The sequence below is a fragment of the Phalacrocorax aristotelis genome, chromosome 1 (assembly GCF_949628215.1).
Source record: "Phalacrocorax aristotelis chromosome 1, bGulAri2.1, whole genome shotgun sequence".
Lineage (NCBI taxonomy): Eukaryota > Metazoa > Chordata > Aves > Suliformes > Phalacrocoracidae > Phalacrocorax > Phalacrocorax aristotelis.
Window position 1 is genome coordinate 48,265,504 of NC_134276.1, and position 19,168 is coordinate 48,284,671.

The 19,168-nt window shown below is 36.1% G+C and overlaps 1 protein-coding gene across 8 annotated transcripts in view; it reads right to left on the minus strand.

The window, feature by feature from the left end:
- The window catches only part of RBM26 (RNA binding motif protein 26), a 55,935-nt gene that overhangs the window by 11,660 nt on the left and 25,107 nt on the right, over positions 1-19,168 (minus strand). For 4 of the 8 annotated variants that reach the window (XM_075089390.1, XM_075089370.1, XM_075089380.1 and 1 more), the window contains exons 12-18: positions 17,835-17,999; positions 14,192-14,323; positions 13,061-13,132; positions 9,816-9,944; positions 7,713-7,787; positions 6,902-7,072; positions 1,781-1,885 (exon numbers count right to left, since the gene is read on the minus strand). In XM_075089390.1, coding sequence (XP_074945491.1) covers positions 1,781-1,885; positions 6,902-7,072; positions 7,713-7,787; positions 9,816-9,944; positions 13,061-13,132; positions 14,192-14,323; positions 17,835-17,999 — 849 coding nt within the window. The remainder of the gene's footprint in view (positions 1-1,780; positions 1,886-6,901; positions 7,073-7,712; positions 7,788-9,815; positions 9,945-13,060; positions 13,133-14,191; positions 14,324-17,834; positions 18,000-19,168) is intronic. The other 4 variants (XM_075089425.1, XM_075089407.1, XM_075089416.1 and 1 more) reach the window with 1 other exon arrangement.

Below are 19,168 nucleotides of genomic sequence, written 5' to 3' on the forward strand. Positions count from 1 at the left end.
TGTTTACAACTCAAGCACTGATAGCACTACTTTAATGCATGCCAATGATATCACCCATGAGGAAGATCCATCTGTTATGGCTTTATTCATTAAATTATTCAGACAATTTTACAATAGTATATAGTCCATTTTTTAGTTTTCATAAAGAGAATCCTGTAGGTTTGGTGGGGTTTTTTTGTTGTTTTGTTTGTTTTTGTGTTTGTGTGTCCGTCCCGTCCGTCCCCCTCCCCCCCCCCTCCCCCCCCCCCCATTTTAAATGGTTAAATGAATACTCCAGAACATTAAATATTATGCTGTCTCAGCAATCAACCTGTATACTGTTTTCGGTTTCTCACAGTAAAATCAGGGCTACCTGAAACAGAGCAGCAGGTTACAAGCCACAGAAGCAACACATGAATATTGTGGGAGTTAAAGTCACAATGACAATGTGTGAATAATTTTTTTCTAAAGAATTTGTATGAATACTGAAGAATCAAACAAACATCAAGGGAAAAAACCCATATCCCTCTTGTAAATTATGCAAGGGATACATTTCATGCTGTTCCTTGAAACATACTGGTATGCTTTACTGATAACCCTGTTTTTCACCATCTGCTTTGATCAGTGTTTGCTAAAGGCCTCAGAATATTCATCTTATTATGAAAAATTGTTTTCCTGAAAGAGCTACAATTTCTTTTCCAACACAAAATACAGACTCAATATGAGATGGAGTAGGATTAGCACACTCAACTACAGCGTAATTTTATCTTGAACAAGCACCTACTTTCCTACTGCTATTTTAAAGATCATTCAATTCCCGTATTTATAAATCATACATTTAGAAAGTAAGTTTTCAGTACACCTATGAACTATTATTCACCATCATAATATACTATTAACATAAGCTTTTATGTAATCTCTATTGAATCGGCTTGGCTTGTTAACAAACCTATTTTCATAATTACCAAAGCTGCATAACAACTTAGTTTCAAAGTAAGATTTTAATGCAACTTAGCCGTATGTATGTGCACTGTGTTCATATGTAGTTATACATAAGACATGACCAAACTTCATTAAGAGGGATTTAAGCGACACAGCAGCCTGCTTAACAGTAAAAAGAGATAAGATTATCATGCAATTAAGTAGATATTACACAATCATATAGGCAAGACAGTGCAATGTAACACAGAATAACACCCACAGCATTCAGAATTTCTAAAATAAGACACAGATATGAAGAATCTTGCACAGCCTTCTGAATCTTTTTAAAAGCAAGTACTTTAAGAAAAAGCATGTTTCTATACATTGACCACTTCTTGAAACATTGTACTTGCTTTTGGTAAGTTTTCCTTCTCTTGAAACCAATGCTGAGTAACATTGCTTTTGGCATTTCAGGCTTTTTGGTTACTCTCATTAAGAGGATGATGACAAGAATAAAAGATCAAGCAGTGTTTTTTAACTCTTCCGTATCAAACACACCACCACCTACAGGCAACAATTTAAAAAAAGACTCTCCACTCTCAAGGAACTATTACTACCATAAATTTATAAAATACCACGTCATCTAAACAGTTACGGAATTTAAATAGATTAGCAACTAAAATGAAAGACAATACTATTTCTCTACCTCAGTTGGATTCAGAAACCAATCTTTTAAATTATTGCTATATGCTTCCATCTACATGTAACTTAATATTGCACCCTGGAAAAAAATAGTTTATGATACAATACACAAGCTAATAAACATATATGAAATTATTTGGTTAAAAGTTAATTGCTACAAAAGAAGAGACAAACATACTTCCAGCTGTAGCTCTGTATATTTTCGTCTTAATTCAGTAACTTCCTCCCCAGCTTGCATCTTCTTGTATAAATCCAGTTCAGTATCTAGTAACTCTTTCTGCATCTAAGAAATTGTTATGGTAAATTATTAGTTCCACAGTTCACATTCTCTACTGAGGAAACAATCTTCCGATAAAACCCAAGAATCTACTGCTATGCTCCTATCAGCAGGCTATTTCAAAACCACAAAACTACTTAAGGATTGGCCAGCACTGGCATCCAGGTAAGGTAGAAGTCTGCCACAACACCTCTATCTGGAAAACAAGTTCCTAGAAACTCTAAGGAAAGGGAATTTGAAAACTAGAAGCTGTAGTGGAGTTTTAAACTAAACCAAGCTGTAGCTTGTTAATTCAGATCACAGCTGTAACCTTGCAGGCATACTGCTTATTATGCTAGGTTTCCACCTTCAAAAACAGACCAAGCACAAACTTAGGAGCCTTCTTGGCAAGACAAAACTTCTATGTGTAGTAGTATGTTTCTGAGCTTACTTAGTCATGTCAAAGCTTTTAGACTACTACACAAAGCCAAAACCAATGGAATATCTTCTAAGCTAGAGAGAGACAAAATAGAAAATGCAAAATTATACTGTAGTTACAATGAGATAAAAAGGGATTCTACAAAAAAAAAATAAAAGCGGTACCATTATGAATGAATACAAAACCCATAATCAGTAATGAGAAAAAGCATTTAAGTTAATCACAATTCTGTAATGCAAAAAGCACAAATGATAGTTCTGTTCAGACCACAGTGGAAAAAACACAGTAACAAGACCTCTGCTAACAAAAGGTTGGTCTCTGAAGCACCCAGTGTTGCCTTCCAGCACACAGTACCTTAAAAAAAATTAGAAAGTTCAACAATATATATGAAACTGAAAGATGTCTCTGAACCCAAATTTACATGATGATTGCAACCACTGAGGTGCAGGTGTTGGTACAGGTGCAAGAAAGGGCTTTATGTGACCATGAAAATTTTATATGAAGTTCTGTTCTGAAATATAAACTTTTTTTCCCTTTTATTTTTTTTTAATTAATGGAAACAGCAGCAGCCAAATGTTTCAATGACATCACAAATGAAGAATAAAATTATAGATGACTGTGAAACACTTTTACATTTACACTCGTTGATTCAAAACCACAGCATGTAATGTATTCAAAGGCTGGTTGTCAAGAGATGAAGGTTTTGCAGTTGTGACAGTTGGAAACCAAGTATCACCATTGAATGATAAAGAAGGGGGTTTTTTGTTTCTTTGTTTTTTCCTGGAAGCTTTAAAAGAAAAAAAGCTCGATTATTCAACTGGCAACTTCAACCTGAACCCCTTTCAGCCCCGTTTTCTGATTATCTACAGCAACCACAAAAATAATCCATTAGCTCCTGTATAATGATTTTCAAAGTTTTCAAAACCAAAACCTATTTTTCTCAAATCCCACTGTGTTGCAACACATCAATGACACAGCAAAACAACCACTTCTGAAGTTTAACAGCAACTACCAATTAGAACTCACAAAGCAGCCAGTGACATGAGTGTCATAAAGAAAGTCTCTAAACTCTTGAGGTTTATTTCTAGTGCTCCTAATGAAGACTTCCCTTTTAGAGAGCTCTGCCAGGTCTCAAGAAGAAAATACCTCCTTCAAGACATAACAAGAAGCAGTAAAGGTTTCTACACTCAGGGGGAAGAGTATTTTGTAATCTGCATGAACTGGAATAAGACAAAAATAGGTAAAGATAATGGCACAGCCACACAGGTCTCATCTACCTAATGCTTCAAGTTTGCTGGGTCTTCTGAGCCACCAAGGTTTTACACACTAAGAAAATACAAGAGAACCTAGAGCAAGGTCTTTCAGATAATCGTCAAAGTTGTAAATTTTAACTGAAAGCTCTGTTAATGCCTCACTTTCACAAAGGTCAGATGGGACTGACTGTTTTATCTGTTTCAAATGTTAAAAAAAACAATGTTCTCAGACAATGTACACTCTCCTTCAGAGGAAAGCTATCAATAAAATCAACTTTTCTACAGTTTGGATATCTTATCCATTATGAAATGGGTTTGCTTAAAATGCTTCTTCACCTTCCCTATTACAAAGGAAATGGAAAACCAGCTCAAAAGCGTCATTAAAACTGTAATTCAAGTTAGCATATTGCCTCACTTTACTAAGTTAGGGAAAAAAAAAACCAACAATCACACAAGGAAGTGGTGTACCAGGTTGCCACGCAAAGGGTGATATGGGTAAAAGATCTCAAGATCAACAGAACTGGGTTGAAGGGGGAGATCACCTCAAGCATACACATACCAATCCACATAAATGAGGGAGGGCCTACAGAACAGTTTCACAGGGGAAGATCTCATTTCTTCTCTGGGAAACCAGTACCTCTCTGAAGAGCCTGTGTACTAATACGGACAATGTGCGAAACAAAGAGGAAGAATCAGATGTCTGTGAGTAATTACAGGGCTACAATCTCACGGAGACTACAAAAACATCATAGGAAAACTCACATGACTGGAGTGCTGTAGTGGATGGATACAGTCTCTTATGGAAGGACAAGCCAGGATAGCTAGGAGCGGGAGCTGCCCTTTATGTGACAGTGCAGCATGAACACATGGAGCTCCCTGGGTACGTACAATGAGCAGGTCAAAAGTTTATGAGTCAGGATTGGTAGACCAATGCAGGTGACATTGCAGTGGGTGTGTACTACATACTGCACAATCAGGTAAGGGAAGTAGATGAGGCCTTCTTCAGAGAATTGGAAGAAGCCTCCTGTTTGAAGACCCTGGGCCTGGATACCTTCTGGAAAGGCAGGATGATTTTCAAGAATCACACCCTCCAAGTTCCAGAGCGTGTAGGAAATAAAGCAAAGGTGGTAGCAGAGTAATTGAGCACGAGCCAGCAATGTGTCCTTGTGGCAAAGAAGGCCAACAGCTTCCTGGGCTGCATTAGGAAGAGCACCACCAGCACGTCAAGGGACATGATCCTTCTCCTCTACTCTGCAGTGGTGAGGCCACATATGGAGTGCTGTGTTCAGTTCCAGGCTCCCCAGCACAAGGGAGACATGCTGGAGAGAGTCCAGCGAAAGGCCACAAAGCTGATTAAGGGACTGGAGCAGCTACTGTTAAGAGCTCAGGCTGACAGAGCTGGGAATGTTTGGCTTCAGGATGAGAAGGTGGTGGGTGGATGGGACCTTATCCATGCGTGTAAATACCCAGCGTGGGTGAATAAAGACGACATCCAAACTCTTCTTAGTGGTGCCTGATGATGGAACAAGATGATACCTAGAGAACCCTTCGTATCTCAACCATTTTGAGCAATGGTGTCTTATTGGACTATTTTCTTGTCTGCTCTAAGAATTTACTGGACCACTTTCAGGGTAAAATCACTGTCACACGTTAAAATGATGCATTCACGATTTTCTAGTCAAGCATTTACCAAGTTTTCACGATGAAATTTGCTTCTTCATTTCTATGCGTCTGGATTCTTCCCCTTGTATTTGAGGAAACCCACAACCAACCTTTAATTATTGGATCAAAACTGTTAGAAACTATTCTTCCTGTTCAAATTTATGAAGCACTGTACACCACCGGCAGAAAAAGTATTTCTCAAAAACATGAGGCTTTAACAATCAAATGCAATCAAATCAAATTCTCTCTACAGGTAGGTAACTTCCTCTCAGAAACATTTTCTCACCAAACAATGTCCACTCCCTTTCAAAAACATTAACACCCCCCCTACCCCCCCAAAACCCCCTCATCTTAAAAAAAAAAAAAAGAGGAATTTAATCTTATTATGGCACTGTCTAATTTCTGGGATTATTACAATTAGTTTCCCCTCTAACACACAGCAGACTATTCCACTGCAGCTGAATCTGTTTTACAAGGTATAAACTGACTTCCAGAAACTACAATCTATGTCCATTTTCAGGACAAAAGTATGCTGCTTCAGCTTTTTCCTGACTGACAAATGATGTAAGAAGCTACAGTGAGTGTATACAGGTCATTTCAATATTTCTTTTTGGTATTTCTTTTCAAAACTGTACAACACTAATTTACACTGCAGTTACCTTAACACCTATATCTCTGTGTAAAATGAAGCAGTAGAAATGCTGTTTCAAACTGCAAACTAATGATCAGTTTCAATTAAATCTGGGTTGTAATGTTACACCAGCTTTTTAAAACAGAACGCCAAACATTAGAAGACTAAGCATTCTGAATACTTAAGAACTGAATAAAAACAGCAAGAAAAGATCAAAGCTTTTTATATTCTACTGGAAAATACACTGTACAAAAATCTGCTCTTTTATTAGTATGCACTTCCTCACCTGATAAAGCAAGAAAAGCTTATAATGTATTTAAAAGAACACATTAATTTCTTGAAATGTTATTTCTCAAAGTCTTAATTCTTCATCACCTTGTACCCTGTTTAAGAGCAAATACTTCTATAAAAAGCAAAATACTGCATTTTAAAAAGGTAATATAATTGCACCTTTATGCAGTTGGGAAACTGGTTACAGCCATACACTAACAAGAGTGACAGCAGAGAAGGAAGCTCCTCTCATAGGTACAACCCAAACATGGGCAGCTAGATCAAAGGAAAATGACCATTATAATCTTCAATCTAAAAAGCTGAATACATTGAAAAATTTCAGTGACATTAAAAACCCCAGAAACTAGTTTCATGCCGCAGTTTGTTCTGTGTATTAAACCTGACCAAAAGATGTTTTGCATAATGATAATCTTTTGCATAAGAAATATGATTTTCATGATTTCCATTAAAAATTTAAGCAAGCAATAGGCTACACACAAAAGATTGGATAAAGCAAAAGAAATCATCATCAGAAGAGTTTTGGGGTTTTTTGACTTTCCAGGTGATGTAATATCTGTGTAACACTGAATAAACCTTTTAGAGAACAGCATGGTTTTAAAATTAACTACGCTTCTTTAAATAGAGGACAAAACCAATCTCACTTTAAAGAGCAGTTCAAAATTCAACCAGTATGGTTCTAAATACTGCTGATGTGGCTGTATATTTTTATTCTGCTGACATGAACATGTGAATTCATCTTATTAAAAAGCTGACCAAAACTTGAGTACCTGAGTCTTAGTTTTCATGCTTTTTAAAGGAGCCCCTCCTCCTGGTGATACACCTTTTAATTCATCCTTTAACTTGGTAATGCTATTAGTCAAAATTTCCAGTGTTTTCATTATTTCTGCTTTGTCTTCCGACTTCATGGCTTTATTCTTCTCCAGCTTTGAAATCAGCATCTGTCCAATTTAAAAACAAAACAAAAAAAAAAACAAACAAAAAACGACAAGTTTTACTTAGCAACTATTACAGACCTGTTTCCCAATACTAATTACAACCAATGGAAAAACAGAATATTGCATTTCTTTTGCTGTGATTTTCCAACTCAACATATAGGGCTTTTAACAGCTTATATTAAATCTTTGTCTGACTCTCGAGATGAATTCATTTACCAATGAACATCTGATATTGCCATTTCATTTGGACAGATTTGCTCAACATCCTTAATTATTTCAACAGTTTTATTCAACTTAAATGATGTTTTGGCTTTTTTCGCCTCCTAAGCCTGAGTACAGTCATGCATACTTCTCTACATCAATCTCTCCTGCTCTTATCAAGTAGAACTCACGCATGCTGCACCCAAATTCAGCAATGGAAACTAAAATTGCATCTACATTGCATAAGCTTGTAGTTTAAGTGAACTAAGTTCACTTAAAGACAAGTCAGATCAAAACTGATCTAATAATAATAAGCGTTCTCTCAGAATGGTATTATCACTCTGTTTTTAGAGCTCATGCTTACAAATTCTGAATTATTTTAGAGAAGTGAACTGAGATATTACTACTGAATTGCTGCCTTTCTTTAATGCTAACATTTTACCTTTTGTGTTTCAATGTGCTTCTCTAAGATTTCTTGCTTCTTCTTTCTCACATCTTGTTGAAGTCGTAATGCTTCCTAGAAGCATAAGAAAATTAAATAAAGTTTCTAGATTTTGAAAAATAATGCCAGGAGAATAACATACTATACCTGACAACTATACAGTAGTAACTTGCAATAACAGGGAAAAATTAGTACCAGCAACATAAGGTACTAACAGGCAATATTTCAAATTATGTTTCCGAAAAACAATGCATAAGCATATTAGCGAAGGATCTAATGGTCGGTCTTAGTTAGATCTGTGCTGGGAAGATTTCAAGGGGAAGTAACCCCTTGCACAACTCCACTGAAAGCTGAAAGGCAATATAACACACTACTGCAAGAGGTACAACATGGAAGAGTTTAAATGTGCAAGGACAGTATCTTGAAAGCAACTGTAAATCAGGTCTATCACATTCTCCAGTATAGTTACAAGCAAAAAGAAAATACATTCTATTTTCTAAAATTAAAATGTCACCCAAAGAAAACCATCTCTCCTGCGTCTAACTACTGCAACTTGGAAGTGACAAGTACTACCACTCAATCTGCTAAAAACATGATCTTGGCATTGCAACGTCAGGCTCCTACTAATGCTGCTCGAGAGAAAGCAATTGCTTCTTGCTCTCAGATACAGAATGTGGAAGTCTGAGACAGCAGGATGCTTGCAGAAAACAATTAAGAGCTTTGATACCAACATACTTAATGGGATAAAAGAGGAGTGGCAGAAGAAGACTTCGCACCTCTAGATCACCACTCAACTGGGATCAGACTGCAAGTGGATTACATTATAGAAAGAGTATAAATGCACAACAGCCATAAAAAACAAGAAATAGTAATACGTTTTCTGTATGTCCTCCCAAATACTGACAAATTCTGCTGCATGAAATGTTAGTTTTGCATTACAGCGTGCAATCATTTTTCTGGAGGGAAAGGGAAGATACGTCAATGGGATGAAGGCTAAGAAAAACTAGGGAGACAGAAGGAAGACAGTCCCACAAAATCATGTACTAGTATGTTGTAATAGAAATCTCTGAAGAGAGGAAAGAGCACAAGAGCACATGAAAAAAGCAGATCCCTTTGCACGTCTTCAGTGCCTTCTCTCAAAAAAACCCTACAGCTGTTATGATAAGTCAAAAATTTTGTTATGAGCTTTTTGCCATTTCACAGGCACTTCGTGTCTTAACTTGAAAGGTAAAGGCTCTAATTCTGAAAAACATGTTTTAGTGGATAAATATGAAATGAAATCCCCGAATTAGAAGTTATTTCTTTAAAACCTAGACCAATGCCACAACTGACATGCAGCTACAAACTGCTATTGCAAATTATATCACGCATTATTTATAGAAGTTTACCAATAGGCTAAAATCTTTGCTTAATGGTTATGCTGCTTTCAGTACTTACATATGAATCTAATTTAGTATGGAACTCTTAATTTGTGATTTGAAACCAGTAAGATAAACTGGGATTTCCTGAAAATTCTAAGCAAGCTAAACTACAACTAAGTGACCTATTCAAGGACAAATGCATTTTTGTTACATTTCCTCTCTGACATTAAAAAAAAAGCTTTGTAAAAATTAAAAATGGATACAGAACTGTAGTTTGGAAACAATAAGATGCAGAATCATACAGTTCTTAGTTCACTCAAGTGAAGAAACAATTTTGGTCACACGTACGAAACACACTGAGAGTAAAGGCCAGTTTAACAAGAATAAAGGCTGGTTCCAGGAAGGCTTAAGAGAGAAGAATAGAGACTAGTCTATACTCCCTTCTCACTCACAATAGACAATTCATGCCTCAACATGCAGATTCTGCTTCCAGGAAAAAGTGTTCCACATTTTGAACTTTTAGAGAATTTTAAGCCTGCTTACACTGCCTGAAGGTACTCTGAAAAAAAATAACAAAACAATGCTGGATTTTCTTGTTCTTTGAAAAGAAACCATTATAGTGAATTTAATCTTGTAACTAGTTTCATCTTGACTCTGGAGATGAATATACATAGTGCGCTATCTATAGTGGTCACAACTTCCCAATCTAGGTCCATTTTATAAAGAAGCATATTTAATTTACCTGTTTTTTCTTCTGTGCTTCATTAGAGTCTAGCACGGAAGTGGAAACAACAGGCAAAGATTTCTGTGCTGCCTTCAAAGCAGCAGGGTTGTACACAGTTTTTGTCAAGCCAGTAGAAGTGGATAAAACCTATAGGAGGAAATCATTTTATTTTTTTGCCAGTGAATTTCAATTTAAAAAAAAATACATGAGTGCTTAAAAATATATAAGCGTCTTTTCTTTTGTCTGTTTTGATGATATGGAATATAAAAATTTGGTGTGACAGTTATATTTGGAATTGCTGAAGTTAAGCAATTTTTGAAGAGCCAGCATCACATCAAATATCTAAAAATTATAAACATCAGTTTATAAATCCTTTCCATTGATATTTCATATGTACTTCCAAGTTTCAAATACATAAAATTTTATGTATTTGAGCAAGATTAAGGAAACAAAAGACCGAGATCTTCCCAAGAATAACTGAAGTTTTTCATTTTTGTTTTGAAGTTTAAAATGCAATTTTTCATGGTTGCGTGATTTTTCCATGCAAAAATTAAACGATTTTATAGACTAAGGTTCAAAGTAGATAGAATAGCCCTTTTCCATATGCAGTTTGTGCAAAGTAGAGCTTGTACAATCAACAAGAATTAACTCAAGTACAGGGAAGTCTTCAACATCATACAGCAAAGGAAGAGACCCCTATGTCTCTCTGTCCCCTTTCCTACATTTGTAACGAGGTATAAAAATTTCTCCGAATTCTGTGTTTACTGAGTACACAGTTGCCTGCTTTACAGCCTCTTTAAAGTACACTATGTACATCTCCACAATACCTTAAGATTTGGACTATTCTGTTTTCTTATCACATTCCTTAAAGGACATTTTGGCCGTGTTAGTATTGAAAAATCCATGGCTAAGCGCTGGAGATACTATAGGCCTGATCTTGTCTGCCTTTCTAGCATATCACAGTAATTATGCAATTGGTATAACTTCCAGGAGTTTAAAAATACTTTATATGTATGTGCAAAATTAAAAGATGCATGCAGAGTATTGGTCACCATGCACTCCATAAAATAGACACAATGCCCACCAACAGGAGGAAAAAAGAGACAGCCAAGAAGCATTAGAAAGACAGAAAAGACACAGAAATCAGAAGAATTTACAACAGGAATGCTCCATAAACAAGCTTTTCACTTCATTGTGCTATTTATCCTATGTCTTCCCACAGTAAAGTGTTTTCTAGAGTAGGCAGTGCAGAGAAGAGGGAAAAAAAAAATCAAAGCATGTTATGGGGTATTATAAAAGGTGATATAAAATGCTCTAAGAAGGGCATTAAAAAGGAGATGAAGGGATTTTTTTAAAAAAACTTATTAAAGTACATTAACATATGCACTTCCCAAACAGATAATTCCTGTTACAAAGTAGCTTTAGGACAGGCTACCAACAGACAGAGGACCAAGTAAAGACAAAAATATTGACACACTCCATTTGCCCTGAACTGACTTCATGGGACAATGAACCATGCTTCCTCTTTATGTTAAAAGAGAGGTGCCACAACAGATGTACCTGCATCAACTAATACAGAAGAGCAAGAAGCAACACATGAATGTCTTCTACATCTCTCAATACCATTCAAGAGAAGGAACAGTGTGAATCTCGTCACAAATTCATAAATTGCAAGTCCCTGTATGGCTCTTAAAAGGCCTCATGATGACTGTTTCACCTCCTTTTCCTCCTGCTCTTTAGGAAGCATAGCTACCTATTTTCTTAATGGAAAACCCTACAGTCAGAAGCAAAAAAACCATCTAGGACATGACCTCTATGTTTTTGACAGCTATCAATCATCTAATTTCTAATGGTTATAGAGCATTATCACTGCAGCCTAATCCGCGTAAAGGGACGGTAGTAGGTAAAAACAGGTCAAACCAAGTTTCAGAACCCTACTAAAAATACCAAAGGAAACTGCTGCTCCATAACAGTCCATGAACAGCTGAGCAGCTAATCAAAATCAGTCTGTACTATAAGACAGCACAGAGGAAATCAACTTAGCATGGATTTACTCTTCGTAGAAAAGTGTTTCAGGATAACTCAACTCACAGAATAAGGGGAGAAAAAAAGTATTTCCACTCAAACTGAAAGAGACTTCCTATTTCTACAGTAAGTATATGATATGCATGTAAAAATCTAGTTCAGAAATACACAGTACGTTCTTTTATCTGCAACTAATTTAGGGCAACAAGAATGCAACTAATCAAGCCAACAACAAAATAGAGGCAAGAAGCCAAGACCAGTGCATTTAGGCGGACTGCTCAGCTTGAAATTTGTAAAAAAGACATCTTCTACAACTACAACTCAACATTAAGTATTGTTACCTCTATATGCTAAGTACAGAATAGCATCTTTGGAGTAAATTTTATGGGTTAAATTCCACTAAATGCATTAACTGACATACTCTAAGGGGGTCGGGGGAAATGCAGAATGAAGGGTGCTTCATTCATTTCAGGTCAAGCCAATTCCCAATAAAAAAAGATATATACCTAGGCAGAGTAATCTTGTTATCGAGTAAAACTTGCTGCCTTTCTACCAAAAGTGTTCTCAAATGAATGTTATAAACTCTGGGGAAGCCTGTCCCCTGAGGTGCTAAATAGATCTGGAAACATGCATCACGAACTTTGCTACTAAAGTAAACACATCAACAACTCTGTTCTGAGAATTGCAACCACTGAGCAAAATACGTAACTCATAACCACAACTCAGATGCACCCTTCCCGCCCTACCTCTCTGTCCTTTCTACACTGATTAACTTCTACTTTTATCTTTTCACATGTACTGCAAATTGTAGGACCAAACAAGAGGGTAAATGTTTACAGCATCACTTTTAACGGGACACAAAAGCCCAAAAACGGTTTTATAGAAAGGCTTTCTATAGATTCATATGTAGCGTCAATATTTATTACATTTACTTCTGTACTCATCTAACAACTCAGGATCCTGGAACGTATCTAGTTATTTTCATGACTGAATAAATGGAACCTACTATATTAAAAAAAATCCACAGAATAGCAGCTTCTGCCCTAGCATGTTTCATTCTTCTTATAATCATTTAGCCATCTGCTGAGTTGCAATACATTATACTTCAAAAAACTAATATTTAACAAATAACTTTATTCACAGTTATGAAACTTAGTATTGACACAAGGGGTTTTATAATAAAACTAATTCTACTGAAATTAAATGTGAGAGGAAGAGAATATGAAACATTCTCTTACCTTTTCAGTTGTTGGAGTAACTGGCTTTGACACAAAACCCAGTCTATCCTTCACAGATAATTTAGTCACATTCTAAGAAAACAAAACAAAATTATAGTTCAAATAGTAAAATATTCATAAAATAAAGTATATTTCCTGTGTAATTCCAAGTATTAGGAATTTAGAAAAATACCGTTTTTAACTAATGAAACTATACTTTTGCCCAACAATACAAGAAAAAGAATACAAAAGCAGTTGATACAATGAATTTTAGATAATTTTTTTTACAGTTAATATACATCTATAAATAGATTCAATAAGACAAAGATAAAGCCAAATCTGGAATCAAAGATTATACTACATCTTTTTGGCAAGAATTCCATTACATGCTAGCTGGAAGAGGACTGTCTACACAGGCTCTCTTAAATACACTTCAGTTTTTGTTTGGTGTTTTGGTGTCGGGTATTTTTTTAATGTTGCGGTTTTGGGTTTTTTTGGTAATCTGGTCTTTGTGGGGATCAACTGCAGAAAGTTGTTTGAGTTTAAACTAGAAATGTTTTCTGAAGTGTAGTGGTCTTCCTCTTCAGAAGTAAAACTAAAGTAGTGGCACAATGCTAATAACGAGATACTTCTAACATAATAAAAATTTAAAGGCTATTTCTAATGTAAGTAACACGGCAGATTCTGTCACTATTCATACTGGTACTGTGGTTACATTCTTCCTTGTATTAAGGGTGATGTACAAATACTGAAAACACTTCTGGATGCTGACCATCAGTCTCTACTGGTTTTAGCTGTTTAACAGATTAATATTAACAAAAGGATAGCTTTTTGTTCTTCAGATAGAAACCAACTTTATTTTGAAATCTGAAAACTACAATTTAACATTACTGAAATACTTCCAGTCTTTTGGATTTTTTTTTTTTAACTAAGTAAAAAGCTACGATACTAAAAATTAAGTACCATGCTTGGGTAAGAAAGCCAACACTGCAAACACCACTCACAATCAAATTAGATGCACTTAGAGGTAGTAAACTGTAGTGCCTCATATAGGTAGGCACTATATGAGTAAACTAATGGATACACTTATACGCTACAGAACCTATTGCAGGAAGAAAAACATGCAATGATTTTTTTGTCTATCGTACATACCTGAGTGACTTCTGTATTGGCACTCTGTGCTTCTGCAGGTTCAATATTACTTGCAGGTACCGGACCTAATCGCTCCTTGACTGACTGTTTCACTACTGGTAAACTAGGTTGCTGGACTAAGGGTTGTATTACCTGTAAGACCACCCCACCCCCAAAAAAGCACATCATAAGGTTAACAACAAAAGGCTGCTAGATATCCAGCTCAATAAATACACAATTAAATTGCTGCAATGGTATTTAGATTTACACTTCTTCCTTCCTATCATTCAATAGCTTTTTCACTTGATGGCAAAAAGAAACACTTCATGAGATTTAGGATGTTATACTATTTGTGTAGTGCATACAGCAATAAGACCTATTTTGCATTTGCAGCTCACAGAAGTGATCAGACAACTCTGGTCTACTTCGACTATCTTAACTGCCACCTTTTAGAACTGAAAAAAAGTAATACGCAGTGTTCTGATTCCTTTCACAAATCTTTCACCATGAACCATTTAGTTATGGAAAGGCAGAACACAAACTTGTATCAAAGACACTCACTTTCTACAGCAATATGTCACTTCCCATGTCCTATGCATTTATCTTGGACAAAATAGAAAAAGAAAGGATATGGAGACATGCAGTCACAGGACTGAGGAAAAAGAAAACACAGAAGCTCATCTTTGAACCTGCCATGGTTATGCCCCGAGAGCTAACACTTTGCTTTTTTCCTCTGAGAAAAAAAAATTGAACACAAAGACCAAAAAAATATGCTTCCAAGCAAGTCTCCTGTTGTTTTATGACCCTCAGGTGGTCACCTAATCCATTCCTCCACTCCAGGGCAAAGTCAGCCATACCTAAGCCATTACTGACAGTATCTATCTAGTTCTTACAGATTTCCAATGAAAGAGGTTCTATCACTGCTGTAGGTAAAAGTGTTTCAATATCCTTTAGCATTAGAAAATGTGTTTTAATATCTAACCTAATTCTCCTGTGCTGCCTTGTAAGCCCAGTACTTCTTGTTTTATCTACCACAGATGTGGAGAGCTGCTGCTTCCTGGCAGAAGCCTTTTATTTGATGATTTAATATGGTCAACTCCCACCATGTTTACTAAGTACTTGCACTCCTTTGGAAAATTCTTACTGTGGAAATTCTGAAAGTAATCATGCTGAGGAAACAGCAATGGTCAAGAAATTGTGCAATACCAGACACTACTGAAGGGACAACTTAAAAGCCAACTGACTTTACATTGAAAAAAATATTCAAAAGCCTGTCTTTAGTGCCTGACAGAAGAAATCTGGCCAGAAACCATTATAAATACAGGTGAAATTAATTCAGCTGTAATTAACACACCAGAAATCTTGACAAAAATTCAAATACTTATAGTATGTGACATCTATAAGAGTTTCCATACTACTTGTAGATATGATACCAAATATTAATTTCAATAAAAAGGGAAGTAAATACTCATGCTCATGAAAGGCTTATGAATGAAAAATACGTGTTTACTGACTCAACAATTTCAGAATTGTTATATTTCGGGGTAGAGGAAGATGAAAACATTGCACTTAATTTTCATTTTGTCTTTAAATTTTTCTTCTCACTGTGTGCCCTCTATCACCCATAACAGACTTCAAATTGTCTTTAAATTTTTCCTCTCACTGTGTGCCCTCTATCACCCATAACAGACTTCAAATTGTAGCTTCCTGACACATGATGAAAGGCTGTCCTTTGTGAAGCAGGAACCTTTAACACTGTCACCTGGTACCAAGGGGTATTCATGGCCAAACCATCAAGGTTAACTTAACAAAGGTGATGTGCTGGGAAACTACTAAAAACCATAAGGACTATTTAAAATTCATGTTTTGCAAAATAACAAATATACAGATCAGATATTTGTTTGAAAATACACAGTTAAAGCTCCAAGCTGGGTAGCATAATCAACAAATACGCTGATGTCAACATCTATTCAAGCTATCCTTTCTCAAGAGAGGTAATAATTGTATGAATGCAAATTACGTACTCCACTGCCCTCTTCTGGCTGATCAGATGTAAATCAAGCTTACAAAATAAATACGATTTTGAGTAGCACTAGTTCAGACAAGCATCAAGGATATTCATAAATCTGATTCCAAACTCAAATCTAAAGGGTGATAACTGGGGAGACAGTGAGATAGGCGTCATTAAAACTGCATTTTTTGTAGCTAAAAAGTGGGGCTTTTGTTACAAAAGAAGAAGATAAAGGAAACCTAAAATGCTGTACAGCAGGATTGCTATGGGAAACTGCGTCATTGATTCTGAATGACTATATACACCATCCATAGAAAGATGGAATTCAAAACTTAGAACAGCAGCTGAAAGAAACCTCTAACAACAAGTTTGTTCATTATAGCAGCGTATATAAATAAATGAACGGTTCTTCTACAGTTCCTGCCTCATATTTTTTAAGTGTAGAATGTGTTGTTCCACATGACAGCAAATCCAATAAAGCAGGATATGCAAGTATTTAGAGGGACTTGCTACACTGGGAGCTAACTGACAAGACTCTCTATCCAATAACCTTCATGACCTGGGAGAATCCAAGCTTCCCCTCATGCTTGAGTAGAACCACTACACCTGCTAACAAATCTGACTGGCTTGCCACAGGTTATGAATCTAAGCTTCAAAACAGTAATTGCTGTTTCATATTGTTTAAAGGTTGCCAATGCTACTATGCAAATGACAACTACCAATAAGTGCTCCCCTGCGCAACTCAATCCAAAAATGTAGAATAGAATATTTCAGTTGGAAGGGACCTGCAATGATCATCTAGTCCAACTGCCTGAGCACTTCAGGGCTAGTCAGAAGTTAAAGCATGTTATTAAGAGCATTGTCCAAATGCCCCTTGAAGACTGACAGGCTTGGGGCATCAACTACCCCGCTACGAAGACTGCTCCAGGTCTGACCACTCTCTGTATAGAAATGCTTCCTAATGTCAAATCCGAACCTCCCATGATGCAGCTCTGAACTACTCCCACACAGCCTGTCACTGGGTACGAGGATGATCAGCACCTCCCTCTCCACTTAAAAATGTAAAATGTCCTTGATCCATTTCCACAAAATTAGTCATTCTAATGCAGCCCTCCTCTTACACTGTTGTTTGCACATCCTCTCTCTGCACACACATATACACAGGTACCTCTGTGTAAAACAACTTCTACTGCTATTTTCTATAGTAGTATGCATGCTCAACAGGAAAAGAAAGAGACTGGAAAATCCAGCACCTTTTGGAAGAAAATGGAGATTATCTTCCAAGAAAAGAAATACAACTCTGCTGTCCACCAGAAGAAAAAAACCAAAAACCTATACTAGTTAAAGCAAAATAGGTGTTATTCAGCAGGCAGTAGCATCAAATCTTGCTTCACATGAGATGACAAGAGTGGAATTCTCTGTAAATCACAGAAGGACTTTCTTTAAATACCTTCAGTCTTATCTTGCTGATCAAATCCTGAACCTTGTATCTGAGGTCAAAGAATCCAGAATTAAAGAGTAACTTTTGGAAAATAATTACATGAAGTATTCACTATTTCCAGAGTACTTAGTTTACCTCCTACAAATATTTTTTTAAAAATTAAGATTATATTTTAAATATCATTCTAGATAGACTAGACTTAGATCCTCTACCTTCTGTGTGGTGGTTTGGATTTGCGGTGCGCTGCCTTCTCGATGCCAATAAACTTTAATAAAACGATTATTTAATACTGCTTCAGTACTTGATATAGCTTTCTTTGCTTCCTCATGTGTGGCAAACTGAATAAGGGCACCTTCTGGATCACCTTGATATGCGACCTAAGGTTTAAAACAAAGGAACAAAATTTACTGTATGTAGGATTTTAATTTGTCTCTTGATGATTATGAAATCAGCAGTTTCAAGGCTTAGAAGCTTACAGTTTAAACCCAATATGTGTCAGCAGATAAATACTTCCTGTTCATGATTCTGTTTGAAAAGCCTCGTGTCAAGAAGCAACCTTGAGATTAAACTTCAAGAATTAAAAACCCCAAAACAAACAAACTGAAGTCAAATACCTGAAGAGTCACACAGTATTTCTAATTGCAGATATGAGTAGCTGTTTGAATGACAAAAGGAAGCATCACTGAAGTAAAGAAAATGTCTACAAAAAATATAGGGTTCAGTTAATAAATGTCCTATCTACTATCAGAGCTAGATGACAAAGGTCATTTTTGGTTCCCCTCCTTTGACCATTAACATATCATTTTAGACACCTTCAAAGGACAAAATTACACCTTTTGTAAGAAGAGAATAGCTTGCAATATTTATCTGCCTATCTGTCTGTCTCTATACACATTCACACAAAATTCTACTTGCCTTACTGAATCACGCTGCCTGCTAATACACCCATATTCTTAGGTAACCTACAGAAAGTTTTACAACACATTTAAATGCAATTAAGATAGATTTAAATTCCCTCTGTTCAGACAGGTATGGGAGGTTTATTCTGTACTATATTAGTATGTACAAAAGTATTCTACTACACCTCTTTTTTTACCTTCTCAGTGCAAATGAGTAAGCGTATATAAAAACACTAGCTAGCAAACTTGATAAGAAACATGATGAAAGGTCAGATTAAGTATCTTAGAGACTGGATATGAAATACTGACAGTACACACAGAGCCTCCAATATGTAACGTCAACCTAAGTTAGGCCTTAGTTCTTTGCATCTCTTTTGTATCTTCCTCTAAATGTTTGCTTATTTCTGTTTATAAATGCAGGTCATTCAGATACACTACCAAGTAATTACGAGGGATAAACCACCACTACCATGGAACTAGAAAGCAATTTTATTACAGGGACTGGTTTCTGGATGAGAAAAAAAGGTTTTCTGTATTTACACTTTATCCCCCAAAATACAGAGAGTTTATGATATAAGATCCAAACTTGAGAAAAGGAGTGAAGGAAACACACTTTTAATCAATTTTCAATGTTTTAAACAATGTAT